This window comes from Oncorhynchus mykiss, chromosome 20, assembly GCF_057628025.1.
Source record: "Oncorhynchus mykiss isolate SJ-2025 chromosome 20, ASM5762802v1, whole genome shotgun sequence".
NCBI lineage: Eukaryota > Metazoa > Chordata > Actinopteri > Salmoniformes > Salmonidae > Oncorhynchus > Oncorhynchus mykiss.
The window spans coordinates 4,817,195-4,837,141 of record NC_143041.1 but is presented as its reverse complement, the minus strand read 5'-3'; the positions used below and the strand labels follow the sequence as shown (position 1 = coordinate 4,837,141).

At 41.3% G+C, this 19,947-nt stretch overlaps 1 protein-coding gene across 3 annotated transcripts in view; it reads right to left on the bottom strand.

Annotated features, from left to right (window-relative positions):
* The window catches only part of nhlrc2 (NHL repeat containing 2), a 47,889-nt gene that overhangs the window by 19,626 nt on the left and 8,316 nt on the right, over nucleotides 1-19,947 (bottom strand). For 2 of the 3 annotated variants that reach the window (XR_016489283.1, XM_021575469.3), the window contains exons 3-6: nucleotides 14,330-14,379; nucleotides 13,485-13,890; nucleotides 8,669-8,790; nucleotides 8,387-8,516 (exon numbers count right to left, since the gene is read on the bottom strand). Coding sequence is in view for 2 of the 3 variants with exons in the window: in XM_021575469.3 (XP_021431144.3) it covers nucleotides 8,387-8,516; nucleotides 8,669-8,790; nucleotides 13,485-13,890; nucleotides 14,330-14,379 (708 nt within the window). In the remaining variant the exon portion in view is untranslated. Of the gene's footprint in view, nucleotides 1-8,386; nucleotides 8,517-8,668; nucleotides 8,791-9,526; nucleotides 9,874-13,484; nucleotides 13,891-14,329; nucleotides 14,380-19,947 lie in introns of those variants that run through there. The other variant, XM_090212036.1, reaches the window with a different exon arrangement.

Sequence of the window (19,947 nt, the reverse complement as noted above, 5' to 3'; positions counted from 1 at the left end):
GTTTACAATTCTAAAAATATATATATTTTATCTTGACAGATTGTAAATTACTTTTATATCATTATATCCTCTTAGTATGAATAGAATAGTTTTTATTTCCTTGCAGCTCTGTGTACGAGAAGAGTGTAATTATTTAGTGGACTGCAATAGACTGTAGGAATGTGCACTCCCAACAACTCAATGCCTCTGATAAGAAGTCCTGTGATATGAGAAATCCTGGGTGATGGAAAAGTACTGAAGTACATCTTTGTGGAAGGGAGGGGGTGAGAGCTAAGGGTATAAACATGCCAAACATACCCTTGTAAAACTGACCATCCTACCAATCCTCGACTTTGGCGATGTCATTTACAAAATAGCCTCCAATACCCTACTCAACAAATTGGATGCAGTCTATCACAGTGCAATCCGTTTTGTCACCAAAGCCCCATATACTACCCACCATTGCGACCTGTACGCTCTCGTTGGCTGGCCCTCGCTTCATACTTGTCGCCAAACCCACTGGCTCCATGTCATCTACAAGACCCTGCTAGGTAAAGTCCCCCCTTATCTCAGCTCGCTGGTCACCATAGCATCTTCCACCTGTAGCACACGCTCCAGCAGGTATATCTCTCTAGTCACCCCCAAAACCAATTCTTTCTTTGGCCGCCTCTCTTTCCAGTTCTCTGCTGCCAATGACTGGAACGAACTACAAAAATCTCTGAAACTGGAAACACTTATCTCCCTCACTAGCTTTAAGCACCAACTGTCAGAGCAGCTCACAGATTACTGCACCTGTACATAGCCCACCTATAATTTAGCCCAAACAACTACCTCTTTCCCAACTGTATTTTATTTATTTATTTATTTTGCTCCTTTGCACCCCATTATTTTTATTTCTACTTTGCACATTCTTCCATTGCAAAACTACCATTCCAGTGTTTTACTTGCTATATTGTATTTACCTTGCCACCATGGCCTTTTTTGCCTTTACCTCCCTTCTCACCTCATTTGCTCACATTGTATATAGACTTGTTTATACTGTATTATTGACTGTATGTTTGTTTTACTCCATGTGTAACTCTGTGTCGTTGTATCTGTCGAACTGCTTTGCTTTATCTTGGCCAGGTCGCAATTGTAAATGAGAACTTGTTCTCAACTTGACTACCTGGTTAAATAAAGGTAAAATAAATAAAATAAATAAAATAAATAAAGTTGACACTGCAATTGATTCAAGGTATTCAGCTGTACATCTTCTCTGAGTAAATATTTGAAACGTCACTGGGAGTTTTCTTTTGCATGATATGTTTATTGTATATTGGTCTTCTTATTAATTGCCGTTTTCAGCAGGATTTCAAGCTTAAGGAACAGGTTTGGGAGGAAGGAGAATCAGTAGTGGAGGAGGCCAGCCAATAAATAAAGGTACGCTTGTATCCTACCAATTCCTCATGTGCCCCTTAAGGGCCATCTACCCATTCTGTTTGTCAACCTGTCGTGAGCCTTGAGATTGTTGAATCAAAGTATATGTGGAGAGTGAAGTTTTAAAATGTTTAAGCGAATCGGCGATATGGCTATTTAGGAAAAATCCTGTGTGTGCTTGTGACAGGTGGATGCATCCTCTCCGTAACTGGTGGATAGAACCATTGTTATTAAATCTGAGGCCAGTTTATTGGTGGATAGCTCTAGGGATGGAGAAGTATCTTATGTATGAAAAACATCCCCACCGCATGATGCTGCCACCACCATGCTTCACCGTAGGGATGGTGCCAGGTTTCCTCCAGATGTGACGCTTGGCATTCAGGTGAAAGAGTTCAATCATGGTTTCATCAGACCAGATAATCTTGTTTCTCATGGTCTGAGAGTCTTTAGGTTCCTTTTGGCAATCTCCAAACGGGCTGTCATATGCCTTTTACCTAGGAGTAGCTTCTGTCTGGCCACTCTACCATAAAGGCCTTATTCATGGAGTGCTGCAGAGATGGTTATCTTTCTGGAAGCTTCTCCTAACTCCACAGAGGAACTCTGGACCTCTGTCAGAGTGACCATCAGGTCCCCCGATTGCTCAGTTTGGCCGGGCAGTCAGCTCTAGGAAGAGACTTGGTGGCTCCAAACTTCTTTCAATTAAGAATGATGGAGGCAACTGTGTTCTTGGGGACCAGAATAATTTTTTTGTACCCTTGCCCAGATCTGTGCCTTAACAATACTGTCTCGGAGCTCTATGGACAATTCCTTCTACCTCATGGTTGGGTTTTTGCTCTGACATGCACTGTCAAATGTGGGACCTTACATAGACAGGTGTGTGCCTTTTCCAAATCATGTCCAATCAATTGAATTTACTACAGGTGGACTCCAATCAAGTTGTAGAAATATCTCAAGGATGATCAATGGAAGCAGGATGCACCGGAGCTGAAATTCGAGTCTCATAGCAAAGGGTCTGAATACTTATGTAAATAAGGCATTTCTGTTTTATACATTAGCAAAATTCTCTAAAACCCTGTTTTCGCTTTGTCATTATGGGGTATTATGTGTAGATTGATGAGGAAAATGTTTTATTGAATCTATTTTAGAATAGACTGACAAGTTTCAGCAGAAAGTTATTTGTTTCTGACCATTTTGAGCCTGTAATCGAACGCAAAAATGCTGATGCTCCAGATACTCAACTAGTCTAAAGAAGGCCAGTTTTTATTGCTTCTTTAATCAGGACACAGTTTCCAGCTGTGCTAACATAATTGCAAAAGGGTTTTCTAATGTCAATTTCCCTTTTAAAATGATCAACTTGGATTAGCTAACACAACGTGCCATTGGAACACAGGAGTGATGGTTGCTGATAATGGGCCTCTGCACACCTATGTAGATATTCCATTAAAAATCAGCCGTTTCCAGCTACAATAGTCAATTACAACATTAAACAATGTCTACACTGTATGTCTGATCAATTCGATGTTAATGGGCAAAAATGTGCTTTTCTTTCAAAAACAAGAACATTTCTAAGTGACCCCAAACTTTTGAACAGTAGTGTATATTTCCCTTTGTCTGTAAATGTACATTCTGCCACAGTCGGTGTGTGCTAAGTTAAGGGTCTTGAATTCGAGTGATAGTGCTTCACGTTGAGTCTGTCATTCTAAATTTGGGTTGAATAAGTTATCAATAGTTCTAACGATGATTCGGAAAGGCTAGGAGAGAGAGAGCACAAAGTGAGGGGAGGGTGCAGTGCTCCAATCTATGGAGTCTAGAGAGGGTTTCCTCCCAGGATAGCAGGGGTTTTGTAGTTGGGCTAACCACGACAGTAGGGGTTTTGTTTTACCATATATCATCATAATCTTGTTAAAGCGCATCAATACATATGGCTTTCTGGGTGATACAGTACAGTTAATTAAGGCTTGTAGTCTGCGTCTTGCTTTGACACCCGAGGATGAGCATGTTTTTATTCTAAGAGAAATTTAACTTTTCAATTATATTGAACTCCCAACCAGTCACGTTGTGCAGCCCCATTATTGGCTATTAGCAGGACAATAGACTATTAGACCTCTCTGTATTTTGATACTTTGTGCAAGGCAATTGATTAGCATTAAAAACTTTGTGGATGGGGTCTCATGAGTGGCGCAGCGGTCTAAGACACTGCATCGCAGTGCAAACGACGTTGCTACAGATGCTGGTTCGATACCGTGCCGACCGGGACACCCATGAGGTGACGTACAATTGGCCCAGCGTCATCCGGTTTAGGGGAGGGTTTTGGTTGGCCAGGATGTCTTTGAAAAAATGATCTCCAAAATATCATTATTTTTTAAACAAACAATATAGAATCCTCTAAATGTAATTATTTGCAGAGAGCCATATAGATTGCAAAATAGTTAAGAGATTTGATGGGACATGGTTTTGAAGTTTTCCGTTCCTCCTGAACAATAGTGTAAGAATTGCTAGTTCTCGGTCTTGCACGCACACCCCCAAAAAAAGAGACACTTATTTTTTTGTTTCTACTTGATCAGAACAATCTGTAACTGGACTGTAGCATATTACTTACAATAAATTACATGAGAAGCACACATTTGTAAATCCCAAACTATAAAAATAAGGTAACGGTGGCCTTTTGGTTTCTCTCCCTCTAAAAACAGAGATAAATCATTTAAAATAACAAACTGGCTTTAATTGACAAATTAGTAAGAATGTCTCACCCCATGTTCAAGAATGGCCTTTTTCTTGCTCACTTTCGGAAACAAAATCATCTCCAAAATATCATTATTTTTAAACAAAGCGATTATAAATTTTAAATTATATAAAAACTCCTTAGATATTCTCACATATCAGATTTGCCCTAACGAAAAATGCCCCTTAGATATTAATTTAGAATCCTCCAATCCTCTAAATTTAATTATTGGCGGAGAGTCACATCATTGAAAAAAATATTTTTAGATTTACTGTAGGCGACATGAGTCTCACTAGCGTTGAGTAATGTGCTGTTAAGTGGTGTAGGTCTTTTTTTTTAATTAAAAAAGCATATTGAAGTTAGAGGCAATAGGACTTTTGCCTACTCGCGTGTGGTCAACTATTTCAGCACCGTTTCCCACTGCTCTGAGACAAGCATGGGGACTGGTCTTGATAAAACAATGAGATTTTTATTTTCACTGAATCGCTGTTTGGGATTTGGTTAGACTACAATTAGGGTGTGGAAATCCTATATTCTATGTTCTTAAAAAAAAGGTTTTAAATTCTCTAGTACAGCCAATATTGATGACTATCAATTGCTTTCCAAAGACAAACTAGCACTAAATTGCATTAATGGCAACAATGACTGACAATTAAATAACGTGCCATAGAATTGTGCTACAGTATGTGTGCTACAATGTGTGCTACAGTATGACAACTTTTACGGGAAGAAACACTGTAGGATGTCATTGGAGATGTTGGTGGCTAGAAAACCGGGTATGAATTGGGAGACCGGTAGGGAATATCTGAAAGATTCAGTCCTAAATCTATCAGTGAACCGCAAAGGCAATAGGAGATCAGGAGCAGGAGACCGATTCATTGCAATAGCTATTCTCACGGCAGTCGCTGTAGGGACAGTAACTGGAGGGGCAGTAGTAGTGATGAAGTATGCTATAGTAAAAGCATGGAACTGGACTACGGTGCAAATTAGGGGGATTTTGAAGGATGCATCATGGGCAGTGTTAGTGGTAGCAGGGGTTACCTTGATAGCATTGTGGGGATATCACCTTCTGAGGGCATTGACGTTGAAACGTATATGTGGTGCTGAATTGGCTCAAGATAAAGTAAAGTTGATTAAGGTCACCACACGTGTATATTGGGTGGCCCTGGAGGAAGAAGGAGATGGGGGCCGAAGAGATGATATGGCGTGAGAACACCTTTTGTAACCTGTGACTTAACGTGGAAGACTGGTTGAAAGCATGAGGTTTTTTAGGACCTTAATGTTTGTGGAACCCAGCAGAACAGCATCCCGAAGGTATAGAGTCAGGTTAAGCGAGAGTGGGAATCATCATCTTTGCATATCTTAATGCATTATTAATACTTATGTTTTGTGTTTCCTTTTGCTTTTCAAGTCTTGCGCTATAACTCTCTTAGGAACCAGAAGGAGGATATGGGGAGTTTCAAAAGCTCCAGCTGAAATGTCATTATCAGTTGTCTGACGAGAGATGGAAATATACAAATCAACTGAATGTTAAATCAGGTTTTATAAAAATGTTTTATTTATAAGTAATTTCCAAGTTTATATAATGTTGAAGAGTATGGAGATATTATTAAAAAAAAAGGGACTGTTGGATTCTAGCTTGAAATATACTTATTCATGTTACCGTAAGAGAGATTACTGATTACGGTACATGTTTAATGAATGTATATGTTGGGGACGATGGAGAGATTACAACTAGGTGTATGGAAAGTTACTGAGTGAGTAAGGCAGAGATCTTACATTCTGTTAGAACGTGTTATTGTTGAATCTCAATGATCTTAGGGAGAGAGGAAAGGGGTAATCGTCTGGTTTCAGTCACTGATAAGGGTAGGACAGCCGTGAGTTAGGGAGCAGTGAGAAATGGGGGCCGAGGTCATGTCAAATGAAGTGAGAAGGAACAGTCACCACTTCAGTTCCTGCCTAGCAACAGATGTATTGAGTTGCAAGGAGTGGACTCTGCCTAGGAGAAGGGTATAAATACATGTGCTTGTGTAAACACATCTTTGTCTTTTCAGCTGTTTGACCCAGTGGGTGAATAAACTTGGTTTGAGCTTTGACTAGTTGTCCGTTAGGTTCTGACAAACACCGTGAAAAACTAACAATTGTTTAAGGACAATAAAATAATTTAAAGCAAATAAATAAAATTGCAGATGGCCAAATTGTCCAGAGCTGCATATCGTATGCCCCGATTTTGCACATCAGTACCATTCTCTCACTCCTTACGCGCTGCCTTAGGAGAAAGAGAGAGCGAGAGACGAGCCTTTAGCTACTGTTGATTGCAAAGATGGAGGACTTCTTCATTGAAATAAAATGAGAGTATGCAAATAGTGAAAAGCCTACAAGTCCTCCGTATGAACAAGTTTTAATATTGCGGTGTATAAAGACAAGAACGTTGGCACGGCCAAATGCAGGCTACTGTGCAGCTCACTATTCAGGTAGGATGCAAGTTAGGAACTTAATTTACAATTTTCTTTCATAGATACTAATCGGATCATTGTTATAATAATAAAACAAATATTTTAAATATGAAAAAAAAAAAGTTCCCAAATTGCATCCTACTCCTAGCGATTTGCACAGTAGCCTTGTATCCTTGTTACTGTAGGCCACTTCAAAAAAAAATATGTTGACCTTTATTTAACTAGGCAAGTCAGTTAAGAAGAAATTCTTATTCACAATGACGACCTACACCGGACGACGCTGGGCCAATTGTGCGCCGCCCTAAGGGATTCCCAATCACTGCCAGTTGTAATACAGCCCGGATTCGAACCAGGGTGTCTAATGACACCTCTAGCACTGAGATGCAGTGCCTTGGACCACTGCGCCACTCGGGAGCCCTTTATTAATCAAGTTCCAGTTCTTTAAAGAGTTCTTTAAAGATGCTAAATGTGTTTGTTTCATTCTCTTAATACCTGTTGGCGAAATGGTAGCGGCACTAGCATTTCTTGGTAATTGCTGCAATATCGCCTGTTCAAAACTTTGTGCTCCAATTGACTGACAATTGAACTTGAGTTAGTTTAGTGATACCAGAGTTACTCCTATAATCTAACATTATAATGCTTATCTTTATAAACACATATTCATATTGAAAATGAATGAATTAGCCTATGCCTATTTCCGTTTAGCAGTAGCCTATCTGACAAGGATAAAGAAATGTCGGTGTCGTAGCATGCAGCCGGCATATCTCCATCTCTTGCTCTCTGGGCTAGGCCTAAGCTTCTCTTCCTTTATATTTTGCTTTTAAACATTAATATCATATAGTGCACGCCTAAGTCTATGCATGCAATGCCCTGATGCATTTAGTGCTCAAATCCCCGACAGCTGAACCAGGACACGGACATTTACTGTTTTAGGAAAGTAAAAACCAATAAAACAATAGTCTATAAAAGTTTAACATATGCTACACATCGAAACAAAAACTTATTTTTGTATTTTGTTATAGGCCATTAAGGACAAGAAAATGTGGCTCATTTGGCCAATATCCCTTATTTATTGACGGTGCTGGCTGTGTGGGTGGATCCCCTAATGGGTTACGCACCCAATGCATAATAAAAATGTCCATTTTTTAGGAAGACAAGCTGACAATCTCTATTTAACTTCAAGTTACTTCTAGGATGCTTATTTTTTCGTAATATTTTTTTTTAAAGGACAACAGCTTTTTTTGTTGATAGAATAGTTGTATTGACAAGGTTTGGCTGCACTTCCTTTCGCAACACACTATCACAATAAATATAATTGTACATTTCACAGGAAGAAAAACAATATCTCACCTAGGCCGCAAACGGTGAAAAGTACCTGGAGCCAGGCTGTGAGCTATTGGTTCAGTTGAAATCTGGCGCGTTTTAGTAACTCTGAATAGCATATCGTGCCGTTTGACTTCTGTTAAGGCCATTTCCAATAAAATGTATTTGATCACGTTTGTAATTAAATGATGCAGAATGTGTTACCAGACATAATCACTGCCACCTGGTCAGGTTAGCATAAGGCTAAATGAGCCAGGTTATGTAAGGGGAACAGCTAATATGTAGCATTTTATCATGTGCAAATACGTCCAATGACTGTGATTGGTTGATGCGCATTTTGAGATGGGAAAAAAAAGTACCTAATGTTCGCAAGTATAGACCCAGTGGTTTTGAATCTGTTGTATTTAATTTGGTACTTAGTCACCCCAAGTTGGATCAATTTAAATCCATTCTAAGCGGAGACCTACCAGTAAGTTGGCTGTAGACTTACCTGCAGTCCCAAGGGCCAAGTCCCAGGGTGAGCTGATAGGCTGCTGGGGTCCCATGGCCCCTCCCTCCATGTCTGTGCCTTGAAATCCCACTCCTGCCAGGGTGCTGACCTGTCCCTCCAACAAGTCAATCTGAGAGCGAGAGTGAGCGAGAGATTGGACAGTAATAAAGATGAAAGAGTCTGAGGAGGTTCTATTTGGAAGTATTGGTCTTTTGACCAATCAGATCAGATCTTTTGCCAATAAAAAGGCAAAGGGCCATTATTGGGCACCCTCTTTCTTACCTTTCTGATCAGATGGTTTTCAGTGTCGGCCACAAAGACAGTATCTCCTTTGATGACAATCCCCTGTGGGGAGCAGAAGGTTGCTTCGTCGAGATTACCGTCTTTCCTACCACTCTCAGGCCCTGTGACATAACAGGATGACAGGTATGCAAGACTTCATTTGGGGTGCATGCCAATAGTCTAAAGAGGCCTTTTAAGTTAGTATTTTCTTCATTTGCATTGACATGTCAAAGACCTGGGCAGGTTGGAGTACAGACCCTTGCCTCCTAGCTAACAGACTATTCATACCATTACATTTCTATACAAACACAGCATAAACTTGCATCACATCTTTTCATTAGGTAGCAGTCTCTAGTAAAACACAAGGTTAACAAAATTGAATATTACCAATAAATAGACAAATGGCATTTACACGTAAAGGACCATTGAGGACCAACATATAATATCAGATTGGGTGTCAAATGAAAGCCAAGAGTCTATATTTTGGGTAAATTAAGACATATACAGTGGGGAGAACAATCATTTGATAACCTGCAAAATTGGCAGTGTTTCCTGCTTACAAAGCATGTAGAGGTCAGTCATTTTTATCATAGGTACACTTCAACTGTGAGAGACGAAATCTAAAACAAAAATCCATCATAAATACTCATCATAAACTTTGACTAAAGATACATGTTCTACATATAATTAAAAAGATACACTGGTTCTTAATGCAACCGCTGTGTCACATTTTTTTTTTAACGTTACGGAAAAAGCCTACCATTGCAATAATCTGAGACGGCGCTCAGACGTAACAATATTTCTCCGCCATGTTGGAGTCAACAGAAATACAAAATTACATCATAAATATTCCCTTACCTTTGATGATCTTTCATCAGAATGCAGTGCCAGGAGTCCTAGTTCCACAATAAATTGTTTTGTTCCATAATGTTCAATTCTAGTGTCCAAGTAGAAGCATTTGCTATCACTTTCAGCTCACATGCCCAAAAAATTACTTCTGGTCCAGGATAACTTTGCATGAAAACTTCCAAAACTTCCAAAAGACATATTACAGGTCGAAGAAACTAGTCAAACTAAGTGCAGAATCAATCTTCAGGATGTTATAATCATATATATCCAATAACATTCCAACCGGATCATTAGTTTTCATCTGGGGCTGATTGGAACAGCCGTAGCACTCAAAGAGAAATGCGCCACAACAAAATGGCATTCTCTTGCGACACCGACTACTTTCTTTCCCATTAGGTCAAAGTTCACAGCAAATGCTCCATTACACTTTCTACTGAATGAGGACATCTACTGGAAGACGTACGAAGTGTTTCCAGATCCATAACTTGTTGGGAAGGGAGTGGGCGATGACGTCAAAGTTGCCACAACTTTCAGGATTTTCAAAACTTGTTTGGAAGATTGCCTGCCCTGTGAGTTCTGTTATACTCACAGACATAATTCAAACGGTTTTAGAAACTTCAGAGTGTTTTCTATCCAATATTAATAATAATATGCATATATTAGCAATTTAGGACAGATTTTGATGCACTGTAAGTGGTTTTAAATGATGTCGGAGTATAACAGAACTCATATGGCAGGCGAAAACCTGAGAAAAGTCCAAACAGGAAGTGGGAAATCTGAGGTTTGTAGTTTTTCAAAGCTTGGCCTACTGAATACACAGTGTCTATGGAGTCAAGTTGCACTTCCTATGGCTTCCACTAGATGTCAACCGTCTTTAGAAACTGGTTTCAGGCTTTTGCTATAAAGGAGGAGGGAATGGGAGCTGAATGAGTCAGTGGTCTGGCAGAGTGTCTCAGGCTCGTGACGCGCGCTTCCGACAGAGTTAGCTCTCGTGCTTTTATTCAGACAATGAAATTCTCCGGTTGGAACCTTATGATTTATGTTAAAAACATCCTAAAGATTGATTCCATACATCGTTTAGCTTGTTTGTACGACCTTTAACGGAACTTTGAGTTTTTGTCTGGACGAAGTGTTCACGCCTCATGAAGATGGATTACTGGGCTGAACACGCTAACACGCTCTCTCTAATTCTCTCTCTCTCTCGGAGGACCTGAGCCCTAGGACCATGCCCCAGGAATACCTGACATGATGACTCCTTGCTGTCCCCAGTCCACCTGACTGTGCTGCTGCTCCAGTTTCAACTGTTCTGCCTTATTATTATTCGACCATGCTGGTCATTTATGAACATTTGAACATCTTGACCATGTTCTGTTATAATCTCCACCCGGCACAGCCAGAAGAGGACTGGCCACCCCACATAGCCTGGTTCCTCTCTAGGTTTCTTCCTAGGTTTTGGCCTTTCTAGGGAGTTTTTCCTAGCCACCGTGCTTCTACACCTGCATTGCTTGCTGTTTGGGGTTTTAGGCTGGGTTTCTGTACAGCACTTTGAGATATCAGCTGATGTACGAAGGGCTATATAAATAAATTAGATTTGAACAACAAGTGGCTATTTGGACATTAATGATGGAACAAATCAGTCATTTATTGTCGAACTGGGATTCCTGAGAGTGCCTTCTGATGAAGATCATCAAAGGTAAGTGAATATATATAGTGTTATTTCCAACTTCTGTTGACTCCAACATGGCGGATATTTCTTTGGCTGGATTGGGCTCTGAGCGCCCTACTCAGATTATGCTTTTTCCGTAAAGTAAAAAAAAAAATCTGAGACAGCGGTTGCATTAAGGAGACGTCTATCTTTAGTTCTGTGAATAACACTTGTATCTTTTATTGATGTTTATTATGAGTATTTCTGCAAAATCACCAGATGTTTTGGAATCAAAACATTACTGCATGTAACGCGCCAATGTAAACTGAGATTTCTGGATATAAATATGCATACATTATCAAACAAAACATACATGCATTGTGTAACATGATGTCCTATGAGTGTCATCTGATGATCATCAAAGGTTAGTGATGAATCTTATCTATATTTCTGCTTTTTGTGACTCCTATCTTTGGCTGGAAAAATGGCTGTGTTTTTTTGACTTGGCTATGACCTAACATAATCATATGTTGTGCTTTTGCTGTAAAGCCTTTTTGAAATCGGACACGATGGGTAGATTAACAAGAAGCTTATCTTTAATTTGCTGTATTGGACTTGTTAATGTGTGAAAGTTACATATTTCAAAAATATTTTTGAGTTCCGCTAGCGGAACGCCTGCCCTAAAAATGTTTTAAAGGACATGAATCAGAAAACTAGTCAGTATCTGGTGTGAACACAATTGGGGCCGTGCATTAACATGGGGCCGTGCATTATCATGCTGAAATATGAGGTTATGGCGGCGGCTGAATGTTACGACAACGGGCTTCAGGATCTCTTCACGGTATCTCTGTGCATTCAAATTGCCATCAATAAAATGCAATTGTGTTAGCTGCCCATAAAAGTACACGGAGAGCTAACATTAATGACATGCATGTCAATCTCTCCTGGCTCAAAGTGGAAGAGATTGACTTCATCATTACTTGTTTTTGTAAGAGGTGTTGACAAGCTGAATGTACCGAGCTGTCTGTTTAAAATACTAGCATATAGCTCAGACACCCATGCATACCCCACAAGACATGCTACCAGAGGTCTCTTCAGGGTCCAGAACAGACTATGGGAGACACACAGTACTACATAGAACCATGACTACATGGAACCCAATTCCACATCAGGTAACTGATGCAAGCATTAGATTTAAAAGGCAGGTAAAAATACACCTTATGGAACATCGGGGACTGTGAAGACACACGCATACATTGTTGAATGTTGGTATTGAACATTTTGTGTTGTGGTTATGTGGTGGTGTAGACATGTTATATGATGTACCGTTTTATCTTTAGCTCATTCAGTACAAACATAGTTCACTGTTTTATATTTTGTTTTATATGTAATGTGGATGCTTTGGTGTGTTTCGACCCCAGGGAGAGTAGTATCTGCTTTGGCAGCAGCTAATGGGGATCCATAATACATACAAATACCATGACTCCACTGCCAAATGGGGCACTCTGTTCACAACGTTGACATCAACAAACCACTCGCCCACATGACGCCATACACAAGGTCCACGGTTGTGAGGATGGTTGGACATACAGCTAAATTCACAAAAATGACATTGACGGCAGGTTATGGTAGAGAAATTAACAGGTGAGGTGGATGGGATTGGATGGTCAGGTGGATGGGTCAGGTGGATGGGATTACCTTGGCAAAGGCACAAAACAACCTTAAGTTTTTGTTCAACCGGTACTGGTTACCTTCAGACGAGTCCCGTCACACTTGTTGGGGTAGTACAGCAAAACACCACCGCTTTCCACAGTGAGGTCACTTTAGTTTGCAGCCCAAACGGTTCAGACGCTAAAAACAGGAGATGGCACATCGACGGTACCGACTTCAGACTAGTTCACTGCCACTTGTGGCAGTTGTGGAGCAATTTTTTATGAGAACACTGATTTTCAGGATGTCTCATGGTCTGATTAACACCGCTCTAGCTGTATCTGACACACCGGTGCGTCAATCGACTCTAGGGGGTTAACAATTCTTTAACACTGCTCCATTTCTGATTCCTGATGTCAAAGCAGGGGTTAAGGTGTTGTTGGACATAAACATCCCCTAATAGGTTTGCTACATAAATATGTCTGAGATTCTTCTGACACCCCACCCTTCAACTGGGTCAGAAAATACAGCATGTTCTATTCCCCACGGGTATATTTGGATTTCTCACCACAAGCTCTGTCAAGCCTTGAGGCGATCATAGAATTAGAATGTGTAGAATGGGGATGCCCGTTTATCTGATTTATTTTGAGGCGATGCTCATCCAGCCCTTACCTCCTATAGAGTAAAGCACCAGCCCAATGCTGGACACCACAAGTACCCGATGATGGCCCGTATCTGCTATAGCCAGTCTCTTCCTACTGGAATCCACTGCTACCTTCCCAGGAAACGAAAGAAGCGATGGGGGCAGAGAGTCCCTGTAAAGCTTGGTCCCCACAAGGTGGTCACTGAGCAGGACCTGGTCCCTGTAGTGTCGAAGGGAGGTGTTGGTGAAGAGCGCTAGGCGCTCACGGTGGCCCTCTCCCACCAGCGAGAAGAGCAGGTTGCCCTTGGGCCCAATGAGCACCAGGGTGGGCCAACAGGCCACCTCCAGCTCATGCCACAGCCGAGCGTCTCCATCGTTCACCACCGGGTGGGTGATGTTGTAGCGGAGCACAGCGCTCTGCACGTTCTGCAGCACCTTGAACAGGAGGTCAAATCCATTCCACTTAGTAAAACATTTTATGGTAAATGGTTAACTTGAATTATAATATTACTTGCTGTTTCCATACACACACACACAGACTTTGGATTTGTTTACCTATTTAGCTACTACCTCCAACAACTAACATTTCAATGTTATGCAAATAAGATATTTCTACCATTCACTTTTATTGTTTTTGTTCAGTGCCAATGTGAGCAAATAGTACTTGTGACTATGCACACACACCCAGAGTGTGGATTGCAATCTGGCCTGGTCCTGTTCCAGAGTAGTTTTGAGTCAAGGAATTTTTAAAGTACCATGACTTAAATGGTGTGTAAACTATCCCTTTAATAATGGAGAAGCTGTGTTGCAATATTAATGAAGAATGTAATTATTAAGATCACATATCTTCAAATAAAACATGACAATGGCTTACCTTTTCGTTGGGGAACTTGGCAGAGTGGACACCCACGATAACAAGCCCATCTTAAAAAAGAAAAACAGATTGAAAGAGAGAATGTGAAATAAGTCATGAACAATTATATCCCTTTTATACCCAAACTAAATCCCGATATCTTTACCATACCGTCTTCTTTATAGCGCCTTTCCTTTATATGTGAAAGGTGTAGCCGGGAACAAACGCGGTAGATTAAATTCCGCCAACGGCTCTGAAAACCGAGCCTTAAAAACATTTCTAGGCTTTGGGACGACGCTCAATTGTGAGGCAATTACAAAGCAATTACAAAGCTTCACAGAAATGCTTTTAATGCATTTATTCTCTCCTTTTAAATGTAAACTCATCAAAAAAAGAAACGTCCTCTCACTGTCAACTGCGTTTATTTTCAGCAAACTTACCGTGTAAATATTTGTATGGACATAACAAGATTCAACAACTGAAACAAACTGAACAAGTTCCACAGACATGTGACTAACAGAAATGGAATGATGTGTCTCTGAATAAAGGGGGGGGGGGGTCAACATCAAAAGTAACAGTCAGTATCTGGTGTGGCCCCCAGCTGCATTAAGTACTGCAGTGCATCTCCTCCTCATGGACTGCACCAGATTCTCCAGCCCTTGCGGTGAGATCTTATCCCACTCTTCCACCATGGCACCTGCAAGTTCCGGGACATTTCTGGGGGGAATGGCCCGAGCACTCACCCTCCGATCCAACAGGTCCCAGACATGCTCAATGGGATTGAGATCCGGGCTCTTTGCTGGCCATGGCAGAACACTGACATTCCTGTCTTGCAGGAAATCACACAAAGAACGAGCAGTAAGGCTGATGACATTGTCATGCTGGAGGGTCATGTCAGGATGAGCCTGCAGGAAGGGTACCACATGGGGGAGGATGTCTTCCCTGTAACGCACAGCGTTGAGATTGCCTGCAATGACAACAAGCTCAGTCCAATGATGCTGTGACACACCGCCACAGACCATGACGGACCCTCCACCTCCAAATCGATCCCGCACCAGAGTACAGGCCTCGGTGTAACGTTCATTCCTTTGATGAAACGCAAATCCGACCATCACCCTGGTGAGACAAAATCGCGACTCTTCAGTGAAGAGCAATTTTTGCCAGTCCCGTCTGGTCCAGTGACGGTGGGTTTATGCCCATAGGTGACGTTGTTGCCGGTGATGTCTGGTGAGCACCTGCCTTACAATAGGCCGGATAGTCTCAGCACTGATGGAGGGATTGTGCGTTCCTGGTGTAACTCGGGTAGTTGTTGTTGCCATCCTGTACCTGTCCCGCAGGTGTGATGTTCGGATGTACCGTTCCTGTGCAGGTGTTGTAACACGTGGTCTGCCGCTGCAAGGACGATCAGCTGTCCGTCCTGTCTTCGCTGAGTTTATGTAGTTCTGTCCTTGAGCTGTCTATTAAATGTTCACTATCATGTTTAGTCAATTGTCTGCTGCTGCTATTAAAAAAATTAGATGGCGAGGACATTTGTTAGTAAGCTATCTATCGTAACCTCCGGACTATAAGCCGCTACTTTTTTCCTTTGAACCTCGCGGCTTATACAACGGCGCGGCTAATTTATGGATTTTTCACAAGATTCATGCCGCCAAAAAACTGAGTGTAGTCATTTTGTCACCCTCATCATGGCAAAGACACAGAGAAATGATGCAGCTTTCAAGTTGAAGGCAATCGATCTGGCTGTTGGAAAAGGAAATAGAGCTGCTGCACGGGAGCTTGGCCTTAATGAGTCGATGATAAGATGTTGGAAACAGCAGCCTAAGGAACTGACTCAGTGCAAAAAGACAACAAAAGCTTTCAGAGATAAGAAAAGCAGATGGCCCGAACTAGAAAATGAGCTTGAAGACTGGGTCAACACACAGAGAGCAGACGGCCGAGATGTTTCAACTGTGCAGATTCGACTGAAAGCCAAAACAATCGCCACCACAATGAAGATTGAGGATTTTAGAGGTGGACCAGGTGTCTAATATTTATGATACGTAAAGGCCTGTCCATCAGGGTACAGACGAGTGTGTCAGCAGCTCCCTCCCGACTAAGAGGAAAAAGTTTCAAACTTCCGCAAATTCACTGATGCAAAGATGGCAGAGCATTCCATCGGCCCGCACGACATCATAAATATGGATGAGGTTCCTCTGACGTTTGACCTGCCTCTCACTCGGACTGTCAACAGGAAAGGCGAATCATCCATCACGCTGAAAACAACTGGGCATGAAAAAAACGCACTTCACCTGTGTTCTGAGCTGCACCGCATCGGGAGAAAAGCTTCCACCGATGTTGATGTTTAAACGCATGACGATGCCAAAAGAAAAATTCCCGAGAGGAATTGTTGTGAAAGTCAACAAGAAAGGATGGATGACGGAAGGCCTAATGCATGAATGGCATACGGAGTGTTACGGCAAGCGACAGGGAGGATTCTTTCACAAGAACAAGGCATTGCTCGTGTTGGACAGCATGAGGGCCCACATAACAGATTCTGTGAAAGAAGCCATCAAGAGGACAAACTCAATTCCAGCTGTGATTCCTGGGGGCACAACAAAGTATTTGCAGCCACTCGACATCAGTGTAAATCGTGCATTTAAGGTGGCGCTCCGTGTTCAGTGGGAGGCTTGGATGATAAGTGGGGAGAAATCCTTCACTAAAACGGGCCGCATGCGAAGAGCAACTTATGGTCAAGTTTGCCAGTGAGTCCTGACAGCGTGGAGCATTGTCAAAAAATCCACTATCATCAACGGGTTTCGAAAAGCTGGACTCCTGCGTGTTGAAGAGGGCAGCTTGAGCTCAGTGGGGAATTTGCCTCCGGATGAAAGTGACGAGAGCGACAATGAAAACGATCCAACATCGGATGAAGCAATTCTGAGGCTATTCAACTCCAACACCGAAGAAGATGACTTCAGTGGTTTCAGTGCACAGGAGGAGGAAGATAGTGACCAATGACTTTCTTGGTAGGCTACGGTTTACTGCTATTTAAAAAAAAATTGTTACAAGCAGTGCTTCGTTTAAAAGCCTATTTATTTTTGTAACAAGCCGTGTTTCGTTTAAAAGCCTATTTATTTTTGTTACAAGCCGTGTTTCGTTTAAAGGCTGTGTAAAGTTCATTTGTTTCAATGTACCGGTAGGCACCTGCGGCTCATAGACATTATTTATGTACAAAATACATGTATTTTTTTTAATTCAGTGTGTGCGGCTTATATTCAGGTGTGCATAATAGTCCAGAAATTACGGTATGTGCATAATATCTAACAAGCGGAGAGAGGGTAGGAAAAAGATTAAACATGGATTTGCATACTTTTTTTTGACCAAAAAAGTGACATTTGCTTTCTATACACAATAGCAAACAGAAGAGTCTAAAGGGCTCTACACAGTCTACACAACGGATCCGGTTTGTTACTTACTGCCATTGCTGATTAAACAAATATCCTGATGTGGCTCATTTTAAAAAGGGAGAATCTGCAGTTGCTACATGCATTATTTTTTTTACTTTTAAATTAATGATAAACAGTTTAGGTCCAATATATTGGCACCATTGCACGATTCGCTATATATTTGAAAATGAGTTAAAAAACTTTTGGTGTTCATGTATAGGTTTCATTTAGGAAAATGTACTGGACCTGAAAAATGTATAATTAAAACTTATTTGATATTTACCTTCAAAGTCCCAAAAAGGCCTGGAATAAATTATAAAAAGTGTAAATTACATTTGGTTGGAGGCAAGTGGTTCTTGTTTACTGCGTAATTGATCTCACCTGTTTACCACAGGTTGCCTACAGGGTGAAAATAGCCATTCAACAGGTTTTGAAAACAGAACATTCTGCTCTTTTGCACTCCATTGTAAAACCAGACAAGTTAAACAACTTATGATGAAACGGCCTACAGGGAGGAGGTGAGGGCCCTCGGAGTGTGGTGTCAGGAAAGCAACCTCTCACTCAACGTCAACAAAACAAAGGAGATGACCATGGACAACAGGAAATAGCAGAGGGAGCACCCATCCATCTGCGTCAATGGGACCACAGTGGCGATGGTGGAAAGTTCCTCAGCGTACACATCACGGACAAACTGAAATGGTCCACCCACACAGACAGCGTGGTGAAGAAGGCACAACAGCACCTTGATCTCACCTCTTCAACCTCAGGAGGCTGAAGAAATGTGGCTTGCCATCTAAAACATGCTGCACAACCCTCCTGGTGCTACAGCGTGTGGTACGGCGATTGCACCACCCTCACCCGCCTGGTACGGCAATTGCACCAACCTCAATCGCAAGGCTCTCCAGAGGGTAGTGCGGTCTGCACAACGCATCACCGGGGGAAAACCACCTACCCTCCAGGACACCTACAACGCCCGATGTCACCGGAAGGCCAAAAAGATCATCAAGGACAACAACCACCTGAGCCCCTGCCTGTTCACCCCGCTATCATCCAGAAGGTGAGATCAGTACAGGTGCATCAAAGCTGGGACCGAGACTGAAAAACAGCTTCTATCTCAAGGCCATCACTAACACAGAGGCTTCTGCCTACATACAGAGTCAAATCTATGGTCACTTAAATAAATTGACTTAATAAAAGGTATCACTAGTCACTTTAAATAACACCACTTTAATAATGTTTACATATCCTACATTACTCATCTCATTTACTGTATTCTATACCATCTACTGCATCTTGCCTATGCTGCACTCCATCGCTCATCCATATATTTATATGTACATATTCTATTCATCCCTTTACATTTGTGTGTATAAGGTAGTTGTGAATTTGTTAGATTACTGTTAGATATTACTGCATAGTTGGAACAAGAAGCACAAGCAGTTTGCTACACTTGCATTAACATCTGTATACCATGTGTATGTGACCAATAAAAATTGACTTGATTTAAAGTGCAAGAGTGCCAATATAATTTCACAACAAGTGTATAGCCATTGATTCTTGAAGAATAGAACTTAGAAATGCCTCATGAGCTTAGTTCAACTGTCTAAACTGATAATATAAGCTTGTTTTACCCCTTCGTTTGTAAACAACGTAGTTGTAAACAAGCACTGTATAGCCTCAAAACATGGTTAAAACGATCATTTTGATATCATGAAGGTTCAGTCCTTGTATCCTAGCTCAGTCTATGGATTTGAGTGGAAACATGTCTCCAGCCCCATCCATCAGCTGATTACCGAAACAGTGGCTGGGTGTAATTGTGTTAGGGTTTGAACTGCATATTACGATAAGGAAGAACTAACATGTATCATGTAAGCAATTACAAATAGACAACTCTCAATTCAAATTTCATGATATAGGAAAAACAATCTAATTCATTTCACTGGTAACTCGAATGGGTCAAATGCACAGAAAGCTTTATCAGATTGCGGTGCATCTCAGAAGCCTCAATGAGAATTTCTTTGGAAAAAAAAATATATCTTGGAAGTAGTTTAGTGCATCCAAGATTAAATGGTAAATAAAAAATGTCCTGGTTCATTCTTAACTCAGTGTTCACCGAGTCATCACAAAGGCAGTACTTAAACAACAGGCCTTTTAAGTATCCTCACAGGGAAAGTGGAGGCCACATGTTTTGGATCATATAAATCGCAGAACTCAACC